Source organism: Lissotriton vulgaris, chromosome 2_2 (assembly GCF_964263255.1).
Source record: "Lissotriton vulgaris chromosome 2_2, aLisVul1.2, whole genome shotgun sequence".
NCBI classification, from domain to species: Eukaryota; Metazoa; Chordata; class Amphibia; order Caudata; family Salamandridae; genus Lissotriton; species Lissotriton vulgaris.
In genome coordinates, this window is record NC_141688.1 from 75,914,742 (window position 1) to 75,938,635 (window position 23,894).

Sequence of the window (23,894 nt, forward strand, 5' to 3'; positions counted from 1 at the left end):
TACAAAATAACGTTAGAGTAATTGTAGAGGGGCAGCGTATCCCTTAATCAAGTGCATATTGGAAGTGCCAACCAAAATGTAAAAGTGTTAAAGCATTTATTATCAAATATCATACATTTTGTAAAAACAACAGAAATAGTGAGAACTTGGTGCAGTTTCAAGTGCAAGCATTGAAACAAACACAAGAACCAGTTAAACCAATCAAATTCCTTATACATAAAGTGCTTCAAATGACAGGAAAATAAAGGTTTTAAATAAGTTGCTGTAAAAAAGCATCCTTAGCTTAAACAGGTGGAATCGTCCTGGTAATTTTATATTCACTGACAATTCATTCCAAACTTGAATTTACAGTACCATAACTGGGACGAAAATTGTATTGGGAGTAGTTGTAGAGTGAGCTCTAAAGAATGGCACACATATGAATGAAAATGAATGAAAATATACTTGGTATAGCGCATGGCTACCCTGGGGCATCCCAGCGCTTTGACCCAGGTAACATCATCCTCACTCATCGGAAAAGAAAGGTTTTTAATTGTTTCCGGAACATGAGATGGTTCGGTAGGAGTCGAATGCTCTCAGGAAGGTTATTCCAGAATTTGGCCGCTTGCAAGGAAAACCGCCGACCCCCCGTACGAGATTTCTTGATCCTAGGGACTGTCAGAAGATTGAGTTCACTAGACCTAAGGGTTCTGGAGGGTCGGTATGGGCAGAAGAGAGGGCGAAGAATATCTGGACCATTGTTTGTGATGGATTTGTGGACCATACACATGGCCTTAAAACCTATCCTCTCTTGAATCGGAAGCCAGTGAAGAGCGCGCAGAGCAGGCTTAACCGAGCTGTGTCTAGGGACTTTGACCAGAAGTCGAGCAGCGCAGTTCTGGACTGACTGCAGAATTTTGATAGTGCCTAACGGGGCGCCAAGACAGAGTGCATTGGAGTAATCCAATCTGGAGAGGATCAAGGACTGTACCAGGAGCCGTCTGGAATCAGAAGGAAGGAGGTTGAGAACCTTCCTTAATGTCCTAATCAAGCCAAAGCATGTTGCGGCTACCTTCTTTGCCTGCACTTGAAAGCCGAGAGAGGGATCAAGCCAGACTCCCAAACTCTTGATTTGTTTCTTTGGGGTCGGAGGGGGACCCAGGCAGCTCGGCCACCATGGGTTAAGGTTCAGAGGAGCCTTGTAACCCATGATCATGATCTCGGTTTTGGTCCCATTTAGTTTAAAAAATGAGGCTTCCATCCATTCACAGACCTGAGTGAGACAGGGGGACAGATTGTTTGTTCCAGAGGTCCCATTTCAGACCTAGTGAGTGAGACCACCAACTGGGTGTCATCGGCGTAGGTGACCAATTTTATTCCCCAGGGAAGCACCACCTCAGCCAAGGGCCTCATATAGATATTAAATAATGTGGGGCTTAATGAGGATCCCTGGGGAACGCCGTAGTGAAGGGGGAACTGTCTTGAGGTAAACTCCCCTTCAAAGACAGAGAATGTTTTTTCTGCTAGGAAAGATTGAAGCCATTTAAGGGCAACACCGGAAATGCCAGCCTCGCCGAGGCGGCTGATCAACAAGGAGTGGTTGACCGTATCGAAGGCTGCGCTGAGGTCCAGAAGGACCACCGCAGCGCAGCCTCCGGCATCTGCAATCTTCCTCGCTTCCTCCACTACCACCACCAGGGCGGTCTCAGTGCCCTGTTTTGTTCTGAAACCAGTTTGAGTAGGGTGAAGTACAGCCTCGTTCTCGATAAAGGCGGATAGGGCAAGATTGACATGCTTTTCTGTGATTTTACTAATCCCTGGCAACAGGGAGATAGGGCGGTAGTTTGACCAGTCATCAGGGTCGAGATTGGCTTTTTTTAGAAGAGCTTTGACTCTGGCCTGTTTCCACAGTGGGGGAACCACTCCAGTGGAAAGGGAGGAGTTGATTACATCCTTTATAATTGGTACTACCACCTCAGGGACTTGTTTTAGGGCAGAGGGCGGGGCAATGTCCGCAGGAGAGCCTGATTTCAGAGTCTGCAGAAGTTTTTCTACTGTGGAATGATCTATCAAGGGCAGAACATCCAGAGTAGGTGAGGAGACCAATCGAGTGGTGAGCTCAATGGGGTGTCCAAGATCATTTGTAGCTTCCTTCACACAGAAGGAGGAGTAAATGGTAGCAACCTTTGAGCTAAAAAAATTGGCTAACTCCTCGCACCGTTTTAGAGGATCGGCCACTTTATTCAGGGGACTAGGCGGAGTTACCAGAGACTTGAAGATTTTATACATTTCCCTAGGGGAGTTAGCGCCTTTAGATATCTCAAGCTGGTAGAAAGAGGCTTGGGTTAATTTTAGTTGGGTCTTATAGTTCCTAAGAGTAGCTCTGTATTCCGCTTTATCCTCTGGGGTGAAGTTCTTTCTCCACTTCCTCTCTAGCCTCTTACAGTTCCGTTTAAGACATTTCAATTCTGCAGTATACCAGTGCATTTTATTGGAACCTCCACGGTGCACTATTTTATGTTTAGGGAGAGTGAGGTCAAGAGAGGACTCTAGCCACTTATTAAAGGAACTGTAAGCTTATATATATATAATAATAATAAATAATAATAACTGTAAGCTTATATAATAATAGTAAAGCACATAAACATGGTTCAGAGTAATTGATCCACCAAGTATATGATTTATGTAAAAATACCTAACGGAAAGAGCTTACTGATGGTGTATTCACTTTCTTGACTAACGTCAGGAAGGTTTAGTCACATTGATTGAATTGTTGCTTGCCTTCATGTGTGCTTATACTAGTACTGAGCACTGCACCTCAACAATAAGTTCTTTCAGTCCTTACAATTCTAGGTAAAGCTATTAGTAGTCCTAGAGCGCCACTATTAGGTTGTGCCACGTCGGAGGAAAAGAACAGAAAACTGCATTTTTGTGAATTGAGGACACCACCTATGAAGTTCTATTTTCCCTAAAGTTCAAAACATAGTTCTCGAATAGCTGCGTTTATCAAAGGATAATGCAAGTCTGACTCAAGGACATTTAGGGAAATTATCAACAGACTTCAGACAGGTCCAGCAAAGACATCAAGTACATAATGATCTTGTAAAATAACCTAATTGATTTGAAGGCAAAGTGGATTATTAGTAGTGGCAGATATGCATTTAACACTGGCAATAATACCACTGACATGCTATAGGGCTATGAATAGGTACTAGAAAAGTATTTCCATGCTCAATCCTTGGTAGCTTGGCTGCGAGCAGGCATGCTTAACTTCAAAGACAGGTATGTGAAGCATTTAAAAACACCAATTCAGTAAATAATTAAAACACACACACACAACAAAAATCCAACACCAATTTATAAAAGTAGGAAATATTGTTATCTTTATACTGACACCAAAACGAAAGAAATCCACTGTAGGGAAGCAAAGATATAAACTTTTAAAGATTAAAAGGTGTAAATGAAAACTGGTTTCTATTGCTTGTCTACTCCTTTCCTTTTAAGAGCATTATTTACTACCCCTCCCCCTGGCATTCCTATGACCAGCAATCTCTCCTCCCAGAAAGGCTTCCTAACCCCAGAGGTCATTTATCACCTCTTCAAAGCAGCCAGGCTAATCAACTTATCTCTGACCAATCAAGGCAGAGCAATAAAGGTCTACATTTTGTCTTACAGACAAGAAGGTCTTATAACTTCTTGTCTGTACATTTTAGAATACATTTCAACAATACTATATTGTTGGATTTATCATTACCATTCTACTGAGTCATTCAATCTTAGTTTTATGGCTTTTCGAGTTTGGGCACAATTTGCATTTCTAAAACACAGGGATGATTTTAAATTAACATCCAGCTATAGCATTGCACACATGCAAGTGCGAAAAAGTCTGCTAGCCCCTTATTTATTTATTTATTTTATAAGTTTTAAATAGTGCTAGCTAGACCCAGGGGTATCAGAGCGCTTCATATACATAGGTGCATAACATAGCATGACAGATGGATACATACAGATAAAAGCCAAACATTTTAATTAGTCGTACATTGCATAGAAGGACGGTGCATGAGGATATAAGCAGCACATTATAATTAGGCATGCAGCGCAGGATAGAGGGGGAACTCACGAGGTTAAAAACAGTCCAATCTCCACTAATCCATGATGGACAAACAAGCAGGGAGTCAACTAGGTTATTTGAGTTTTGGTTCGTGAACTGGGATGGTAACGTATTTCTTGAGGAGAATGAGTTTTAGGTCCCTTTTGAAGCACAGGAAGGAGGAGTTGCATCTGAGGTCAATCGGAAGTGAGTTCCATATCCTGGCTACGTTACCAAAAAAGGATCGGGACTGAGTGTTTGTCTTTTTGAATTTCGGAGGGAACTTCGGAGTTGGAACTTCTCAGGGATCTGGATCTTCCAGCTTTGACCAGTTTGCTTTTAAGGTAGTTGGGGGAATTTGAGTGGTGGGTTTTGTGTGTGATGCAGGCCAATTTGTAGATACATCTGACTTTAATGGGTAGCCAGTTGAGGGAGTGAAGGGATGGTGTGATGTGACCAAACCTTCTAACCCCCGTTATGAGTCAAGCCGCCATGATAAGGACTGACCTTAGAGGGGCTAGGTGAGCTTTTGGTGTCCCTGTAAGGATGGCGTTCCCGTAGTCCAGCTTGAATAGAACTAGGCATTGAACAACAAACCCCTAAACTGCCCTGTCCTATGCTATACTAAGGACTAAAGGTAGTTTCAACCCCCTGTCCTATATGTACTAGGGCCTTATAGGGGAGGTCTTGTCAATCCCAGGGGTACACTAACCCATAGTGTACGCTAGTATATGTAGGTGTTTTCACTGTATTCTACCTGTGTCTTCAGCATAGCACTGGTCCTGGGGCTGGCTAGGCACAGCTAAGGTCAGTCAGAGTCAGTTACCACCAGTACCAGTCAGCAAAAAGTAGGGGGTGCCTAGGACACAGGATGACTTTGCAAAACCTATATTCCATCTAGATTGAAAAATGCCCTTTTTTTGGATGTTACCGAAGGAGTTGAATAAACAAAGAAAACAAAGTAGCTAAAATGGTGGATTTGATTCCAAGCTTTTGGAGCCCACTTAAGCACCTGCATCGACATATCTTAAAGATACTAGACACCCTGTCCTCACAGTGCTGTCTGTTTAATGCATGTATTGTGTCATCCTGCTCTCCTTCCTAACCGACTGGTAGCGATTTCCTGTTCCAGGAATTCCATATGAGCACTTTGTACTTGAACATCTTTTGCAATATAAGTTCCTTTGTAATCAAGAGACTGTACACACTAATTCATGTTGGATGCTTATTTATTCAGTTAGTTTCATGTCCACTCTAAGACGACAAAAAAACATACATGGAACACTCCATCAGGAGCAAAGACTTGCCTGCTCAACCTTCAGACTCCATCTGACTCACACAGTCAACCGTCTTCACTTTCCATAGACAACTTTACATGCAGGCTGAGTAGTGCAATAGAATGTAGCACATCATCTTCCTTTACAAATACTATGTAGATGCAAGTGTAACACATCAACTTCTCTTACAAGTCAGCATAAATTTACAACTATCGCTAGTACACCACTGTATCACATACAACAACCTGCAAGCCAAAGTACCCATCCATACAACATAGACGCAGCGTACAACACACCACAACCTCATCCCGGTAATCCAGCTCCAATGAATACGCTAACCTATGTTGAGGGACATACAGCCACAAACATATGTAACAATCACCACTCTCTTATTACCCATGTACAAATCATGCAACAAACGTTTGTCTGTACCTAAACGAAATGCACACCAACACATATTTCCTGGATATATGGAAACTATTGTTCCCCAAACATTTGTTCATTCTTCTGGGTACTTTCATTACACAAACATTTTAAAATCATACAGATCCCCTTTTTTGGCAAAGATTTGCAAAATATAGATCGCCTCATTCTGCTCACATTTTTAGCAAAATATATGTGCCCTCATTCCCAGTATAAAATATACACTCTTAATCCTCTAACATTTATAGAAAAAATGGACTACTGTTGCATTACCACCAAATTATTGTGGTCACAAAGGGTAGATTTCCCAAAAGGTAACTATGACCTTATTGTAGAAAGAAAAACTGGTTGGGGAGTGTTAGGTTTGGAAATAATCACATACAACAACCTGTAAGCCAAAGTACCCATCCATACAACATAGACGCAGCGTACAACACACCACAACCTCATCCCGGTAATCCAGCTCCAATGAATACGCTAACCTATGTTGAGGGACATACAGCCACAAACATATGTAACAATCACCACTCTCTTATTATCCATGTGCAAATCATGCAACAAACGTTTGTCTGTACCAAAACGAAATGCACACCAACACATATTTCCTGGATATATGGAAACTATTGTTCCCCAAACATTTGTTCATTCTTCTGGGTACTTTCATTACACAAACATTTTAAAATCATACAGATCCCCTTTTTTTGGCAAAGATTTGCAAAATATAGATCGCCTCATTCTGCTCACATTTTTAGCAAAATATATGTGCCCTCATTCCCAGTATAAAATATACACTCTTAATCCTCTAACATTTATAGAAAAAATGGACTACTGTTGCATTACCACCAAATTATTGTGGTCACAAAGGGTAGATTTCCCAAAAGGTAACTATGACCTTATTGTAGAAAGAAAAACTGGTTGGGGAGTGTTAGGTTTGGAAATAATCTGTAAAAGAATCACTCATCGGCAAGAAGTAGATATAGAGCAACGCCATTTGCCTTGAAATTCGTCTGCACACCCAATAGTCAGTATTTTACACTGTATAAAATATTTATTATACACAATTCATCTGCAAATATTGTGATTGTGAATAATATATCATATTACTCTAAACCAACCTAAATTATAACCAGCTGTCTAACGGCATGTTGGTATAAGTTGATCAAAATATGCTAAGTTAAGTAAAGCTTCCCTGCTTGCCTTATTATGCCCTTGGCTCTGAAGTTGGAACTCTATATTTCGACATCCTTTCTGGGAACCGGTGTGTGTGTCTAACGCTGCCCCTGCTCTGGTATCTTGTATACTTTTTTAAGAATGAACGTTTTTGGAGCAAGCAGGGATCTGCTCACAATACGCTCCTTGTTTTGCTGCACCAAATAGCGAGTAATACTTCTCGTTCAAAAACATTAGAAGTGTAAAAACGTTTAATGCTACTTTTCCCTTCTCCTTTTAGCTGCACTTCAGCTGCAACAATCATGAAGAGCTACAGAAAATGAAAATTTTACTTCTCTGGTCTGTTAACATGAACCTCCGAAAAATATGGTGATTGCACACAAACACTTCGTTAATGGCACAATTTAAATTTGATTCTGGCTTCTTCTCCAGTATTGGTATCTTTCATTGATTCACATTCTTGAATCATCCTCGTCGTCTTAGGGGGGAGTCCCACAGTCCCGTGGGACTCCCACTACGATGACGGGGATGATTCAAGCATGTGAATCTATGAAAGATACCAATACTGGAGAACCATAGTTACAGGTAAGTAACTCATTTTCTTCCTGTGTCGTAGAGTTCCACCTTGCCACTTATGATTTTAAATGCACAAACGGTGACCATGTTGCCATACAACCAGGCCATTATTGTAAGTAACATCTAAAAATACATAAAGAAGTCATGCCCTATACGTGAGCACTGTCATTCCACTCATCTTAAAAAAATGTATATTCACATTCCCCAGCATTTGACGATAATCTGGCTACTCTCATTCCCATATCCCTCAGCGTTTGAGCCTAACCTCATACCTGTATATCACCAACTGCAAAACTCCAGTTCTTGTTTTTTTGTCCAGAATTAGCTGGAATGAAGAATCAGTTTTTCCGCCACATCCCCTTGTTTTTACAATATTGTGTCAGGGAAGGAGCATTCTTTTTGTTGCATTGTATTTTCTCTTGTAGGCTGACCCCTTTTCCATCTCCTGCAATGGTTATTGACTATCTGTTCTTTAGCTACTTTTATGGTCTTTGTGGCCGAATAAGGATTTCTTTGACTTGACTATCTGGTGGCTGGGTTCTGAAATTTCGAATATACTGAAAAGATTTAACTTTGGATGTCGGCTAGGGCAGATTTGGTTAACTCATTAGTATGTAGACCATATTCCTACAATGCCCAATTGCCTGATTTCCATTTTAGATTTTTTTCCACCAGTGCTTTTACAGGTATTTGTAACACAGTGGTAATATGAATAGAGAGCATGTTGTGTTGGAGGGAACTGAATGAGAATATCTTGGTTGAGGAGTAGCAAAGAGATCTGGTCATGGATGAAAAGCTATTTGCGTTAGTCTTTGATTCCTTGTCACACAACATGTCCCAGACCTTAAGAAGTCACATCTTCAATTGTCCATCTCCAGATTAATATTGATAGCTTATGTTTTACCTTGAAAAATGTGGTCCTTGGAAGTCCTGCTACTCTTAAACAACTTCCTGGTGATTTTTCTGATTTTAGATTCTTTATCCCTCTCTGATTTATGAAAAAGTAGTTGAAGTGGGGAGGTGCCTTCTCCATGGTCTTCACAATCCTCCTCATTGAGACTTGAATTTGGTTTCAGCCTCACTAATGTATAATCCATTTGAGTTAATGGCCTCCTGTGAGAAGGAACTACTGACACAGAAGAATGTTTTTTGATGCCAATAAGGTTTGCCGGAACTATCGGGGAAGAAGTTAGCCAGATGCTTTTTCTGCCTATATCCCACACCCCTAAGTTTCTACAGGTATAACATTTACTTGGATAGTACAGATGCAGTGGTATTGCTCTAGGCAACAAAATAGCCTTTCCTAACTTCATACTCTTGCATTCCTAAATGGTATACTAGAGGATGATATCAGGAGTTACTTTTTCTGCAATAGTTTGTTCGGCCATAGTAATGGCAGCATTGTTAGCTTTCCAGGACTGGGTGTCTGTTCAAAGAATTTTCATGTTAGCAACAAGGACTCTACCAAATACTTCGGGCAAGCATTGTTCTCGGAGTGCATCATCCAAGACAGATGTGGCTTTAGCCAGTTAGGTCTGAACAACTAGTTTGCCTAAAACCTGGTTAGACATCTAGTGTCTTCTTAACCTCCAAGCAGGAAGACAGACTAAGAATTTTTGTCTTTATGGATATTTTGGTACTCTCAATCCTGGGTCTCCTTTTTTCTTCACACTCAAACAGCCATTCCCTCAGCACATGAAGGAGGGAGAGCAAAGATTAAGAGTACTAGGATGACTGTGCTCTTTCTGTGCTAGCTGGATTATGGGGGTTCCTGGTGCCTTTGTGCTTAGCTGTAACAATCCCCTACCTCTTTCTCCCTGGCCTTCTCAGTGAAACTTCTTTAGTCTGTCTTCAAGCGTAAACAAGAAGCCTATGAGGGAGATGGTGCCCCATCACCTGGCACACTGGTGTGCCATCATGTTTGTATAAATTCTTATGTCTATGATTCTGCAGATTGTCAGACAAGGCTAACCCCTCCATTCCAGGATTTTCCCCTTCTCATTCTTTCTGTCCCTTCAGTCACATTGGGCGACCATGATCACATTTTGTAATAGTAGGTTATCACTCTTCTGAGCAAAGGGTTCATTGAGTTGGTTCAGTAAAACAAAATGGGCCATTGGATGCACTTGTTAATTTCATGTTCCCAGGAAAGACCAGGGCCTCCAACATATTCTGAACCTTCCTCTAAGGAATACATTCCTCCATGCAGAGAATTTCAAAATACTGTCTCTGGCACATATACCTTTGGCTCTGCACTTGCAGAGAGCATATTTTCACACACCGATCTTGCGGTCATACAGGAAGTAGCTTTGCTTTGTGGTAGGTTCTGTGGGAGCCGAACTCAAAAAATCCACTGAATCCCAATATCGAATGAACTCCAAAATGTAAATCAGGAGGTTCAACGCCACAAGCCTTCTCATTGATTAGTGGTAAGAGACTACCCTACTCCTAATACATACACTTAGCAGAGTAAAGTATTATTAGTAACTAGTAACACACAAACTGAGTTCTAGATCATACTTTAACTTGTAAAGGTTAATTCAGAATACTCAAAATGAGCATTACAAATAAATTGTGTATTCTGCCATAAAGGCTCAGATACAGAATTGAAAATTGTAACAGAAATCCTAGTTAGTGAAGCTAAATTCTTAGTGTCAACCCCATGAAGAATACTGACAGCACCCTAAATAAGGAAAATCAAAAAATAATCGGACAGAGTTTCTGGAGTAAAATGAAGTCACCCCTGATCCTTCCAACCCAGGCGCATTTATACACCATTTATGCATATTCATTAATAAAACAGCAAACCCGGCATGGTATGATCATGGCTATGTCACATTGGCAAATCAAAAACTTTTTCGTAAAATTGATAGGCGCTCAACACTAACCCGCTACTTAAGGTAAGAGAAATCTTCTGCTTGCTTTCTCAGCAACTGCACTCAGGAGATGTACCACTCGGTATGAAACATTTTTAACAGTAGCTCATAGAATTGTGTTCTGCTACACGCCTTCATCGGAACTAGCAACGGAAATCCTTCAAAATGAAACTTTAGGCACACAATAAAAGTTTCATTCACAATCCATGTTTTCTAACTCTACAATACACTTACGTAATCTCTCCCTGCTTTCTGTGGAAACTGTAAGGAGAGAATAATTACAGTGGGTAACTGACTGGGAGGGGGGAATGAGCAGGAGCAGGATGAACAAACACCAAAAGCTGTATCCATTTAAAAAATATGTTGTCTCTTATGTAAATGTGGCACTATTATACAGCATTATTAATCGCATTTCTTTATAAGACAGTCATATTGTTTTGAGCACAAAATAATTAATTCATCAGTTACGGTCACATACATCATTAATTTTACTAATTCGCATAAAACATTTGTCACCCAAAATTGCACAACAAAAGAACACTTTATTGTGCAATTTTGGGTGACAAATGTTTTACACTTTATCGGAGGCAAAATGGCGTCTACGCTGGACGTGTGAGCAAGCTGCTCCTGCTGGACCTGACGGGACATGGTGCTGCTCGAGTAGGGAGCGGGCTGGAGAGGATCGTTGAATTGCGCTGTGGATCATTGGGTGCCCCTACAGGCTCTTGCTTAGAAAAAAAGAAGTTGGTTAAGCTTTCCAGGCGCAAATGTGGTGGTTGCGAGTAGCGGCAGTAAGCGGAGCTGGAGCACGGAGCCTGCGGTGGAATCGGTGGGTGGTGCATTGGAGGCGGTTCACTCGGCTCACCTGGTCTGGAGCTAGCGGTGTGGCCTCTGGAGCTAGCGGTGTGGCCGTTGGAGACGCGAACCTGAGTACGGTGGAGGGAGCGCGGGAAGGAGCAAAGGCTCCTAAAGGACGGAGAGGACACGGACAGGGAAATGCACACACCCGATGTGCAGAACGGACAAGAGGCCCGAGTGCGGCGAAGGCTGCTGCTCGCACTGACACACGCAGCAAGGACTCAGAGAAAGCAGCGAAAGCGCTGGCTCGAGGTAAAGAGAGTGCCGATTTAAACGCTGGAAAACTTGCAAAGGGGATCCCAGAATTATTTTTTTCTATGAAGAATAAGGAAATGGCTTAACAGTGTCAGCCAGGCTCTGATAAGCCCGGGGAGAATGCTGCTGAAATGACTTTGATATTGAATGGGGGTGTAGACGCTGGGCAGAGAAGGGAGAGCGGAGACTCGATAGCAGATGGAGTACAGGGGACAGAGATAGCGAGTGGTTTGGAGAATGTGACCGACTTAGATACAGTTCAAAGCAAAATTGAAGCAATCAATGATGAAACTCTGCATGAGAGCGAACCAGAAATGATGCCAGACCCCGGTCTATCCTCAAAGCTGAAGCTTACTACCACCCAGGCTACTCAGGCTACCAATATGGAGAGCCCCTTGAGAGATGGGGATATACAAGGGGGGGCCCCATATGACTTACCGGTCCCCAATGTCTTCGAATCTGATTTTTTTTCCCTTTCTGAGCAATCTGTCTTCCTCTGAGGACCTTGCGCAGCAATATGCCGCTTATATGAGTATGGAGGACGGCAGCATTCACAGTAGTTTTGATTTGGAAGGCCTTGATCTTCCTACAGTTCGAAGACTCCAATTAAATCAGACTGGAGAAAAAAAAAACGGGAGTAACAGGAAGGCAAGGGGACATTACAGCAGCCCCATCTGGGGCGGAGGAGCCGTCAGAAGAAATATCATTGGGGCTGATATATAAGACCATGATGCAACCCGGGAAGACAGTCTGAGAGTGCAGAATTCGTGTAAGAAACTACAGAACTCAGTCAGGCGTCTTGTCAAGTCACATTCAGAGTTTGTTGAAAAAGCTAACGAAGCCGAGACGTGTATATCTACTCTGGAGGATGAACTTGTCCAACAAAAGAAAGTAATAGAGCTACAATTTGCTAACAGGGAGGACATTAACTGGTTGATTGACCTAGAAAATCGGTCACGCAGAAATAACTTGAGGTTTTTGCAGATTCCGGAGGGCAAGGAGGGGTCAGATCCACGAGGATTTATAATAGAGCTGTTAAAAAAGGCATTTACAGAATCTACTAGGTGGGACTGGGACAGGGAGGTGGAGCGGGCACACCGGTTTCCGTTCAACATTAGAGCTAACCAACGGGACCAGAAACCTAGAGCTATATTAGTAGCATTCAATAGCTTTTTGGCCCGTGAGGACATTTTTATGAAAGCACGGCCAGATAAAAAGTGAAGTGGGCTCGGATGTGAATTCTTTGTGCGCTCCTATCTTTGCAAGCAGTCAGTTGATTCACGATGGCAGCTCCGACAATTAATACCGGACTTTCAAGCCAAGGGCGCACAGGCGTTTCTGTTGTTTCCGGCTAAAATGAAAGTTATTTTTAGGGAGCGCACCCATTACTTTATGACTGCTCTGGCCGCTAAGGAATTTTTGGGTAAAATGTAACTAGTTTACACTCACAAATTTGCAACTCATATGTTTAGGCACTTTCTTGTCTATGCTCTGCCTCTTCCTGAGTAGCAGTGGATTTTCCTTTTTCTTGTTTCTTAGATTTGAAGTAATTTGCCCCATGGGGAAAGGCAGGAGGTTGGGGGTAGGCTCGCATCAATAGGACCATAAGTCCTAAAGCCTCTATTCAGGGCTGGGAGGTGGTATGTGGCTAGGGGTAGGGGCGCACGGGGGGGTAGGTGTAGGTGTAGGGAGGGTAGGGTCTGGGGGGATGAACAAGGGGGGTGTGGGAAAAAGGGTAAAAACTGTTCACAGCAAATTGCGCAAAAATAGTTACTTAGCAGTAATCATCAGACGGAATAGGGTCCCATCAGAATTTGTTTGGGGGATTCAGTAAAAAAATGATATCAGGAGAAGTTTCCGTATTCTCATTTTTGGTATTTTCACTATTGGTCATAAGTAAAAAATGGCAACAAAAGGGTTAAGGGTTTGATCTCTGAATGTTTCCGATTTGAACAATGTCATAAAGAGTCAGAAGGTTGCAGCTGAGCTTAGATATATTTCACCACTTTTACTTTGTGTACAGGAAACTCATATCCCATGGTCGAAACGGGAGGTGTTAAAAGAACTTGGATTCTCGCTAGTGGTTGCAACAGGGCAATTTAGTATGATAAGGGGAGTGGCCATTCTTAGTAAAGGGAACCATGTCAAAACTGGGCGGAAACTAATGGATAAGAAAGGACGATGGGCAATAGCAGAATGCAGCTTTGAGGGAAGAACTCTGACGTTATGCACTGTCCATGGAGCTAATTTAGATGATCCGGAACCCCTAATTGAAGTAAACTCTGAACTGGCCACCTGGCCTCAGCCGGTGGTGGTTTCTGGAGACATTAATATCAACTTGACTAACAGGGCATTACAGGAAGGGTTTGCCACATATAAGGGGCGTAAGCCAAAAGTATATAAAGCTTTGCATAATTTGGTGCAGGATCATGGGTTGGTGGACGTGTGGGGCAACTTGAGGGCACAAGATACTGGGTATACATTTTATTCTTACCCTCACAAGAAACTGGTCAGATTGGACTATTTTCTTACCCCAGCTTCATTATTGGGTGGTGCAACAGTCAGTGTACATCCTAGAATTACATCAGACCATGCATCTAATGCATTAGAGATACAGGGGGGCTTAACCAGACCGAAATGTTTAAATTTTACATTTGATAGGAAGCTGGGTTTAAATAATGAATGTGAAGCCCATATGGAAAGGTGGATTCAGCTTTTTTTTCCAGGAAAATAAGGGGACGGCCACCCCAGGCATAGTTTGGGACAAATTTAAAGCCGGTTTTCGTGGTGAATGTATGAGCTTTACGTTTCGGCAGCAAAAGAAAGCCAGACAAGAGCTAGGTATGCTATATCAATATTTAGTACAGGCTGAAACTTTATTAACGAATGGGGTAGTTAATGGTCTGAACGACTTAAGCAAGTTAGAGGATAAAGTAGCAAAATGTAAAGCGAAAGTGGTCTGCTACTGGAAGGTAGAGAATGCTAGGAAGTTTTTAACATCAATGATGGAAAAGCATGAGTATGGTTAAACAATTGGAAAAAGGTTGGCGGTACAGCTTCGGATGAAGGAGTCAGCTAGAAATATCTTAGCGATGAAGGATGATATGGGTGTGTCTCATTCGGACCCTCAAGAAATCCTTCGGATTTTCCAGCAGTTTTACACTGAATTATATACAAGGACGGATTGTGATGGGCTGGATTGGCTAGAAACGTTTGAAGTGGGTTAAAAAAGCTGGATCCTACAGTGGTGCAGAGTCTGGAAGCTCCAATTATGGAGGAGGAGCTGGAAAGGGATGTAAAGAGCCTTCGTATTGGCAAAGCTGCAGGCCCTGATAGAATACCCAGTGAGGTTTATAGACAATTTTATAATATTATCAAAAAAGAGCTGCTATTGGTAATCCAGAAGGCCCAGCATGGAGTCCCTCCTAGGTCATGGTCAGATGCTACTATAGCGGTTTTTTGTAAGAAGGGTAAACAGCCGGACCTAGTAGGATCTTATCGACCAATATCGCTACTAAATGCTGACAATAAAATTTACTTTAAAATACTAGCTAATCCGCTATCTGACTGTATGGTTTCCTTAGTCTCACGTCAACAGCATGGTTTTATACCAAATAGAGGGACGGTAGAGCATGTTAACAGGGTTATTACATTATTTGATATTGCTGCTGTGAAAAAAAACGATCTTGCGCTTATCTTACTTGACGTGGAAAAAGCATTTGACCGGGTCCAATGGGGTATATGTGGAGACTGATGCAGAAAATAGGGTTTGGACAAACATACACTGTCGCTATTCAGTCTTTATATCAAATACCCACAGCCAGAATTTCTGCTACGGGCTTACTCTCCGACTCTGTGAATATTACACGTGGCACACGCCAAGGGTGCCCATGCTCCCCTCTTTTGTTTGCTTTATATATCAACCCTTTTATAGAACAACTAACTCGCAGTATCCTGATCCCACCATATCAAGTGGCTGAGTATTATTTTTCTGTGTTCGCTTATGCAGATGACATTGCGATGACCACAGTAAACCCTGGTACCGCTATTGAAGAAATTGAGAGGCTGGCGGAGGAGTTTGGGCGAGTAGCGGGATATAAATTAAATGTGTTAAAAACGCAGATCCTGTGCTCGGAGTCCGTAGTATGACAGGATAGTAGAGCCGTGAAGGAGGCTATATATCTATGTATTCAGTTGAGGTCCAACATGACTGAATTAGTTGAGGTCAACTGGATCACATTGATGACTAAAATTAGGAATTCCTTGGATGGGTGGGAACGACTATATTTAACTATTATTGGACGATTGAATGTCATGAAATGAATGTGCTACCAAAAGTCTTATATCTATTTAGATCAATACCCCTAGAAATTACGAGAGATAGGATACAGGCTCAGGGAGACCTAGACGGGCAATGAAGTTTATGACTTTACCAGTTGCTAGGGGAGGGATGGGGGTGCCAGATTTTTTTTTGTATTATGTAACCTGTTTTTTATTGAAGATGAGGGTGTTGATAACGGGAGAGACTGAGGAGGATAAGGCCTCTGCCCCTTCTATTTTCGAAATGCAGTTAGGGTCTGTAGCGAAACAATCACTATTCAAGGAGGTCGATGGGAGTTATTACAAACGGACTCGTTTCAAGGTAGTGCTGGGCGCGTTTAAGGTTGAGAAGTGGGTTGCTAAGATAATATCGATAGGGAAAATATCTTATACGCCTTTAAACACTTACAGGCTTCTCCCCGGAATATTTTCCCATGACATGGCAATAAGGTGGCAGCAGAAAGGGGTTAGATGGCTAGGAGATATGTATAAGGACGAAGGGATCTGTAAATCTTTTGATGAGTTAAAAGACCAGTTTTTCTTTCCTAGATATTTTTTCTTAAAATTTTTGCAAATACGAGATTATTTATTTCATCGAAAAGTTGTGCTTCAGCCAAATAAAGTTGTAAAAGGAATTCGGAGGTTAGTAAAAATCGGAACGCTTTACCAATTGCTGCTTATTGATAGGAGTGACGATTTAGAAAAAGTGAGGATAAAATGGGTGGGTGTACTAGGGGACCAAGAGGTAGATGTAGAAGATCTACTACTACTTTCCAAGGAGTCGCTAATGTCGCAAACTTAAAAGCCCGATTTTTTTAAGACCTTGTTTGATTTATACTATACTCTGATTCGAAAGGCAAAATGGGGTGGGGGGAATGAAGGGAAGTGTTTTCGCTGTAGAGCTGATGATGCGGATAGTGTGCATGTCTTTTACATTTGTGTTAAACTTCAATGCTTTATAACTGATCTTGAAAAGTTTTCATCTTTTGTAATTGGAATGCCTGTAGTTATCCCCCCATCTATGCTGCTATTGGGGAAAATACCAAAGGATAGGGTAGCTGAGCCTCTATATCAACATTGGTATTTTATTTTCTTTGCAATGACTGTAGCACGTTTATGCATAGCCACTGAGTGGCTTCAGCAAAAACCACCTGTTTTTCACTAATGGCGTGCCAAAATGCTTAGTTTGTACAATTTGGAGTGGGGACTTTTCTCTATCAGGGGTGTTAGGAAAAAAAGATTGGGCATAAAAATTTGGAGTGCGTTCCATGATTATTATGAGGATTGAGAATGGAAGATGAAATGTCTATGAACTGTGATGGAAAATAGAAATTGGTCTTTTTTTTTCTTTTCTTTTTTGTAATGTATTGAAAAAGTACCTGAATTTTGAACTGTTAATCTTGATTTGCAATTTTGCTGTGAACGCTTAAATAAAATAATATAAAAAAAAAAAAAAGAACACTTTAACAGTTCCACCCACTATCAATCTGCATTCCTACTGTCTTTGTACTTACATTTGGTCCTTGAGTGTTCACAAAAGGATGTTTCGATTGTGGCAGATCTTTGCAGGTCAGATTTCAGCATTTGTCAACCCGAGGGCCCCTATGTCTGGAGACACTGATGTTAAGCTCTTGGCCTCAGTCTCCTGAAGTATGGCTGGTTGTGAACAATCTGGTGGGCTCCCTGAGCTTGTGAGCCAATGATTACAGTTGGTGCCGTTTTGCCAACCACTAGTGACATCCTCACTTAGAGATGGTCTAATCTGTTTTTGTCCTTGGGGCACACCTCCAGTGGATCTTTTTGACAGTCATGAGAACAAGCACTGCCTTGCAGTCTCCGCTGAAAGGCGCCCTTGAAGATGCTTTTCCTCTGAGGTAAGGCTTACTTCACCACAACACATTTCCTCCCTGCCCTCTGAATCTTCTGGTTCTGAAGAAGTTGCATCAGGAACATAAGCAGATAATCTTGATATTATCGGACTAGCCACAGAAGATGCAGTACTTAAATTTGCTCTGCCTATCCACATGCCCTCCACTTCTATTTCTGCTCAGGACGGACCTTCTCTCGCAGTTCTGCTTCTGAACTTCTGGAGCCTCAACCTTCCGGTTGTCCAGACATCCGAAGTCGTGTGGGAAGGGTAGGTGCAGAGAAGCCAGCCTGCAGCGACTCGTGAGGATTCCCTCACTCGCTGCTGGCCCCACCTGGACAGCTTGCGAGACTTCATGAGGGATTAGTAAGGTTCCCAGGAAGCCCCTTGCGTGGAACCATTTTTTGAACGACACTTTTACAGGTCGTATACCGGTGTCCTCCTAACTTGGAGGTTCCGAGCAATTTTATGAGCACGAAGGTCCTGATGAATCGCCCTTAGGGCGTGAAACATGTTGACCGATTTTTTCACAATAAGGGTTGACTAAGGGTTGGTCTCATTGTTCACCACTCCTTAATACCCCTTTAACTTTTAATCAAAGCAGTGAGCCTGACCATTAAAATAATCGCCTACAGGACTCTACTGACTTTTTTTAACCACACCACCATGCTCACGATTGCACGTTTTTAGGCCCCTCACACACACACACCCGTTGGCCCAGAATAAAAGATCTCCGCCAAAGTGCAGCTTCCCTTGCTGCCCGACGGGCATTGCACCGCCAGCCTGCCGAAGGAGCAGGATACCGATGATGACGCTGGACGGTCATCGGCTGGGACTACAGTTGTGGTCCTGCCGGTAGCCTGTGTGAGGTATCCTTACATTCTGGAAAAAGGGTCTACCCCACGCACTCTAGACCCCCTTACCACCACCTGTCTGATTAAGTGAGAGAGAAGACTGGCTGGGCTAACTCTCTAGCTCACCCTAGGGGAACTCTGTACACCACTTGTTGTTTGCTGCCTCAACCTTCATGCCAGGAGTTTGAACAAAACAGTCTGAGTTTATTTGGTCTGTCTGCTGAGGTAGTGTGTGTGTGTGTTTGTCACCCACTTACCAAATTGGTGTATTTTGGGCGTGGGTCCCATTTTGTCTCTTGGTGCGTCCAGGCGGAAGAAGACCCTTTCAAGACTTGTTTGTCTGAAGTGTTGCTTTTTGCACTGTCTGTGGCCTGGCAAGGCTTTACTGTGGCTACTTGTTGTATCTTTCGACATTCTTTTTTAAAATTGTATTTTTTGTGCAGATGTATAGTAAGCATTATTATAGGTCGCAATTACAGATATCGATATTAAACATTTATAAATATATTACAAATGTTCTTTATTAAAGAATTTTTTTAACATGATATTGCTGCTACATAAAGAAATATAATCACAGGTGCCCACTTATTCAGTAATGCATGTAAATTAGTCCCATAGCTTCAAACTTTTAAAATTATTACAAGGTCATACAGCCAAAAAATTCTCCAGTTTTCTTTCTCGATACATTTTCCTAATCCATTCTAAAAAATAAGGAGTTTAATTTTAGTCTTCCACTTTTGTAGCAGCATTGATCATGCTACTAGAATAGAAATATAAATTCGTTTTTGGCATCTTGATGATATCCCTCTGATTAGGAAATATCCAAGCTAGGCTCATATATAATTTTGAATATGCGATAGACATTCTGAATATTGCAATATTGAAGCCCAGAAACTGATTTGCCTTGATTGTTGCCATATGGTGTGGGACCAATTTACCATATCTATCGATTCACATCCAAAACAAAATTCATAACTGTTTCCTTATTCCTGTAGATCAAGCCTGGGTCTAACATCTTCAGTGCAGAATAAATAGCATTATATGACAACCATAACTAATTTTTACCCAAAATAAGTGGGATCATATCAGCCTAGGTTCTCCATCTATCATCAATCAACAAGTCTGTCAATTTTAAAGGCACACCAGGGTTCCTATTTGATTGTAATTGCTCTATCAATCTTATCATTTTTTCCACTTTCAATATCTTCGAAATGAGTTACCATATAAAAATAAGGAATGAAGTAAGTGCTGTAAAACTGGGCTTTTCTTCTTGTAAAACCACTAGTGTCTTGTACCACATTTTCTTAGGATATTTAATTCTCTTAATATCATGTTAATCATATCATTATCAAAGAATATACATAATGCATACACCCTTCTAAATGAATATTGTAAAAAATGGGCAATATAATGCGCCCTCAGATAAGAAGGAGCAAATCCTCCTTAATCAATAGATCGGTATAAAGTGCCAATCTACTGCCAATCTAGGGCTCATGTCTCATCATAAAAATAGTATAATCTTGCGTTTTGAAAAAAAACGTTGAATATAATGCACATGGTGCCTTTTAGGAAAGTTAAATAAATGAAGAATTATCATTTTGTTTATTCCTGCTCTACAGAAAAGAGTAAGTGGCCAAGCCTTCCATTTTTCTGATAGAGCTTTCACTTTCATTAGAAGAGGCTGATAATTCAAATCATAAAGATCTTCTATGATTTCTGAGTACCTGACCCCTCAAATAACAGTTTGGCTGAGTATGAAAACAAGTTTGTTTCCATAGGCTAATTACATAAAATGGAGCGAGTCTTAGTTTTATTTACTCTATTGCCTCCTATAGTCTTATACAGTGAAAGGATTTCAGAAACTATCTCCTTTACTTCAACTTGTAGGGCTCAGCTACAGCATTTTAAAGTCTGTATAAAGTCTATTCTTAGACATCCTGTGCAAGTGGTGGCTGAATCATATTATTTTGTATAGCTAGAGTTAATGGTTCTTTAAAATGATCAAATAAAACTGGAGAGGGCAAAGCTGCCTAGCTCCACGTTGAACTTTTAAAGTACCTGCATTTGACAAATTTAAAATTAGCCATGCCTCTGCGTTTAGACACATATATTATATAAAAAAACCCTGACTGAGATATCCATATTTCTCTAAAATACACAAAAGAGTTCCCCAGACTATGAACTCAAACGCCTTCTCTACATCAAGTAGAAACAAACATTTGCAATGCAGTAGGTCTCGCATTTGCGAGATTGACTCGGATGACCTTTCCTATGCCTGATGGACATCAAAGACACATGAAAGACTAAGTACTTATTGGCATTAAATTATGTAGTAACTTCTCTTTTTCTCTTTTCCTGTAGTTGTGATCTCCTTGAACGCCCAGACCCTCACGGACACTTGCCAGTGGAGGAACATGGAGTGAAACTGTCCTTTACACCCTTCCAGATAATCTCCCTTCTCCTTGTTCTAAATAAATAACTGCTACAACTCCTCCAAGGCATGCGCAATGGACATCACTGGATCACACTGGTTCCTGTGAATCATTTTTGATTCAAGATAAAAACTGAGACTGACTACGGTGTTCCCCTGAGAAGCATGTAACATCAGAATAAAATTAAGCAGAACACGTCCCAGGTTTCCCCTCACTGGCTCACTGTTGAATGATCTCAACTGAATTTGAATCACATTTGTTGGAACCCTCTATGATCTCACCTGAAATAGCCTAATGTCTGCCTCACTTTGGAAAAAAAGTCAAACTAATGTGTTGGAAGTTGCCCAGACACAAGCACTTTGGTTTCACTGTGACTGATTTAGTAAACTCTACAGACTGTGGCAAAAGTTTGGGGAAAGGGGGGAAAACACCATGGAATAAATCCTATTATGAGAAGCCGATCACTGAAGAAGTTCTAATGACTTTTTTAAATGACTCAACAAGATGGTGAACATCCTCCAACCTTTTGTGAGGCAATTTCAAATAGGCATCTGGGTGAGTCCTACTCACTACTGGACTCCCAGGTAGGAAAGTGGAAATTTCTGGATTTGGTTTGGTTCAACAAGTGACCCGCTGCAAGGACAAAGCATAAGTTACAAATTGCTCACATTCTTTTAACAGCAAAGACTCTGACTAGTTCAGTATCACAACTTAAATTGTTAATCACACACATTCAACCACACACCTGAAGGACTAAAGTCTCTTTCTCAGCTGCCTTCTTTTTAGGAATACCAATGATATATTCTGGAAGATTCAGTGCAAATTTCCCCCAGATGTCCGTTTGATTTGTTCTCTTCTTGAGCACCTTTCAAGTTTCTTTGTGTCTAAAGATTGCTCTTGTTGGTTGCAATAAAGTTCTTGCATAATTTTTCACTCTATAATATGACAATGTCCTTTGAAATGCAACACCCTTTTTTTTAGAAATACTACAAGGTTCCTGTAAAGTTTCACCTTGAAAATACAACAATGTTCCTTTAAAGTTCTATTCTGTACTCAGGATCAAACTTGTATCAGTAATAGAATCTCCCCTTTCTATGGTGTAGCTGCTGTTTCTCCAAAGTGCTTCCTCTCAGATTCATGCATGAGGGGATGCTCACTTTCCTGTTCTCAGGTGCTGCTGGTAGTGCACACCTTCATCAGGGGTGTGTAATACTTCGTCCAGCAAAGGTACTTGATAGTGAGCAACTGCTCCAGGACGGGGTCTCCTTGAATAGTCCGGCCTCACCCAAGATTATGTGAGATCTCCCAATATCTTGAGTTCGCTTTCAAGATCTCACATTCTCCTGCCACAGCTCAAGAGGTCTTGTATTCTCCAACAAGATCTAGTGTTATCAAAACAAGATCCAAACAGAATGGGGAAAGTCTTGCAAAGTCTTGCTTCCCATTTTGTAAAGTGCTGGAGACAACATTGGTGTGCTCCCAATTCCACTTATTAACCACTTGGATGCTAGGCGTTTTCCCCCTCCTGTGCTGGAAAATGCCATTTTAGTGGCACCATGACGAGCTCAGCTCGTCATCAGCACACGACACCCGTGTGTGATGACGAGCTGAGCTCGTCATCAGCATCGAAGGGGTTAATAGTACAGGGGGTATGATGACTCCTAGCTTGTCACTGTTAAGGTATCTGTTCTTGTACAGCATGGGGACTCGACTCCCAAAGGAGTATCTTGGCACTTACTACTCCACAGCTTCAGAGACAGATTATGTGAGAAAGTGGCTCTATATATACTGGACCAGAATACGGTACAGTGTTTATAGAGTCCACAAACCCCAGAGGTTAACGCCAGGTGTGACCTTACTCTCTAAAGTGGTAGCTTGGTCAAGCAGTAAGGCAGTACCAGAGGACAGTGTAATGCATTTGTTGTACACATTCAGTCAGCAAAAGGTTTCACACACTCAAAGAATGAACTCCAGGCCAATTGTTTTTATATCAAAAGATGTAGTTGTTTTATTTCTAGAACCAACAGGTATCAAAATATACTGTTCTCAATATGAGAGGTCTCAGATGAGTACTTTGCAGACAGGCAATAAACTTTGTAAATACAATAGGTCCGGGGTTGCAGTAGGCAACACAATTCTATGGCAGAACCGGAGGCTTCGGATTATGCTTTCTAACTTCGCTCTTTATTTTTTACAGCAGCAAGAAACAATCACTAAAACTACATTTCCCATGAACAGTTGGGGAAAAAAAAACGACAGACTGATCACAGTCCCTTGTCAGTCTCCGCACTCTTGCTGGCTCCCATCATGCCCCACAGCAGCTTCCTCTCCCTCTTTCTTCGCTGCTCAGCAGCAAATTAAGTGTCTTTTTTCGTTTCTCCTGGGTTTGGGGACTTGTGGTGACAGCGTTTGTGGCTTTTGTTGGAGCGCTGTCTTTATTTCACTTTCAGATTCCCCCTAGCGTTTGCACTCCTCATGCGATTTTCAGCCCCAGTGAGGTGCGGTGGAGTCCTCCCACCGCTAGGGGGCGCACGCTCCTTTCTGTGTTTGAAGCGATAGGGGAGCTCTTTTGAAAGCGTTTTTTGCATGCGTTGGCACAGACAGCTCGTTTTGCCCCCTGGCCTGACACCCTGTGGGGTCGCAATTCCCCCGTGTTTCTGTGTCTGTGAACGCCCTGGTGGGTCTGTAGTGGGCTTATTGAACACCATTCGGGGTCGTAATTAGCACTGGTCTGGTGCTGTGGGACGCTAGTGTGTCGGGTGGTGCCCAGTGACTGAGTGGGCTGCAGCGTTGCTCTTCTCCTGCAGAGCCTAATTTACCTCACAATGCAGGGCAAGCAGGACCAGTAAGCAGAGGCAGCGGCTCTATGACTGTCGTCCAACGGCATCGGTGAGACCAGGTCTGCGGTGCGGAATGA

The 23,894-nt window shown here is 41.9% G+C and overlaps 1 protein-coding gene across 1 annotated transcript in view; it reads left to right on the top strand.

The window, feature by feature from the left end:
- The window catches only part of MAN2C1 (mannosidase alpha class 2C member 1), a 362,406-nt gene extending 340,491 nt beyond the window's left edge, over nucleotides 1-21,915 (top strand). The window contains exon 26 of the mRNA XM_086959311.1: nucleotides 20,907-21,915. Within this exon, the coding sequence (XP_086815437.1) occupies nucleotides 20,907-21,024 (118 nt within the window). The 3' untranslated portion in view covers nucleotides 21,025-21,915. The remainder of the gene's footprint in view (nucleotides 1-20,906) is intronic.
- The last annotated feature ends 1,979 nt before the right edge of the window (nucleotides 21,916-23,894 follow it).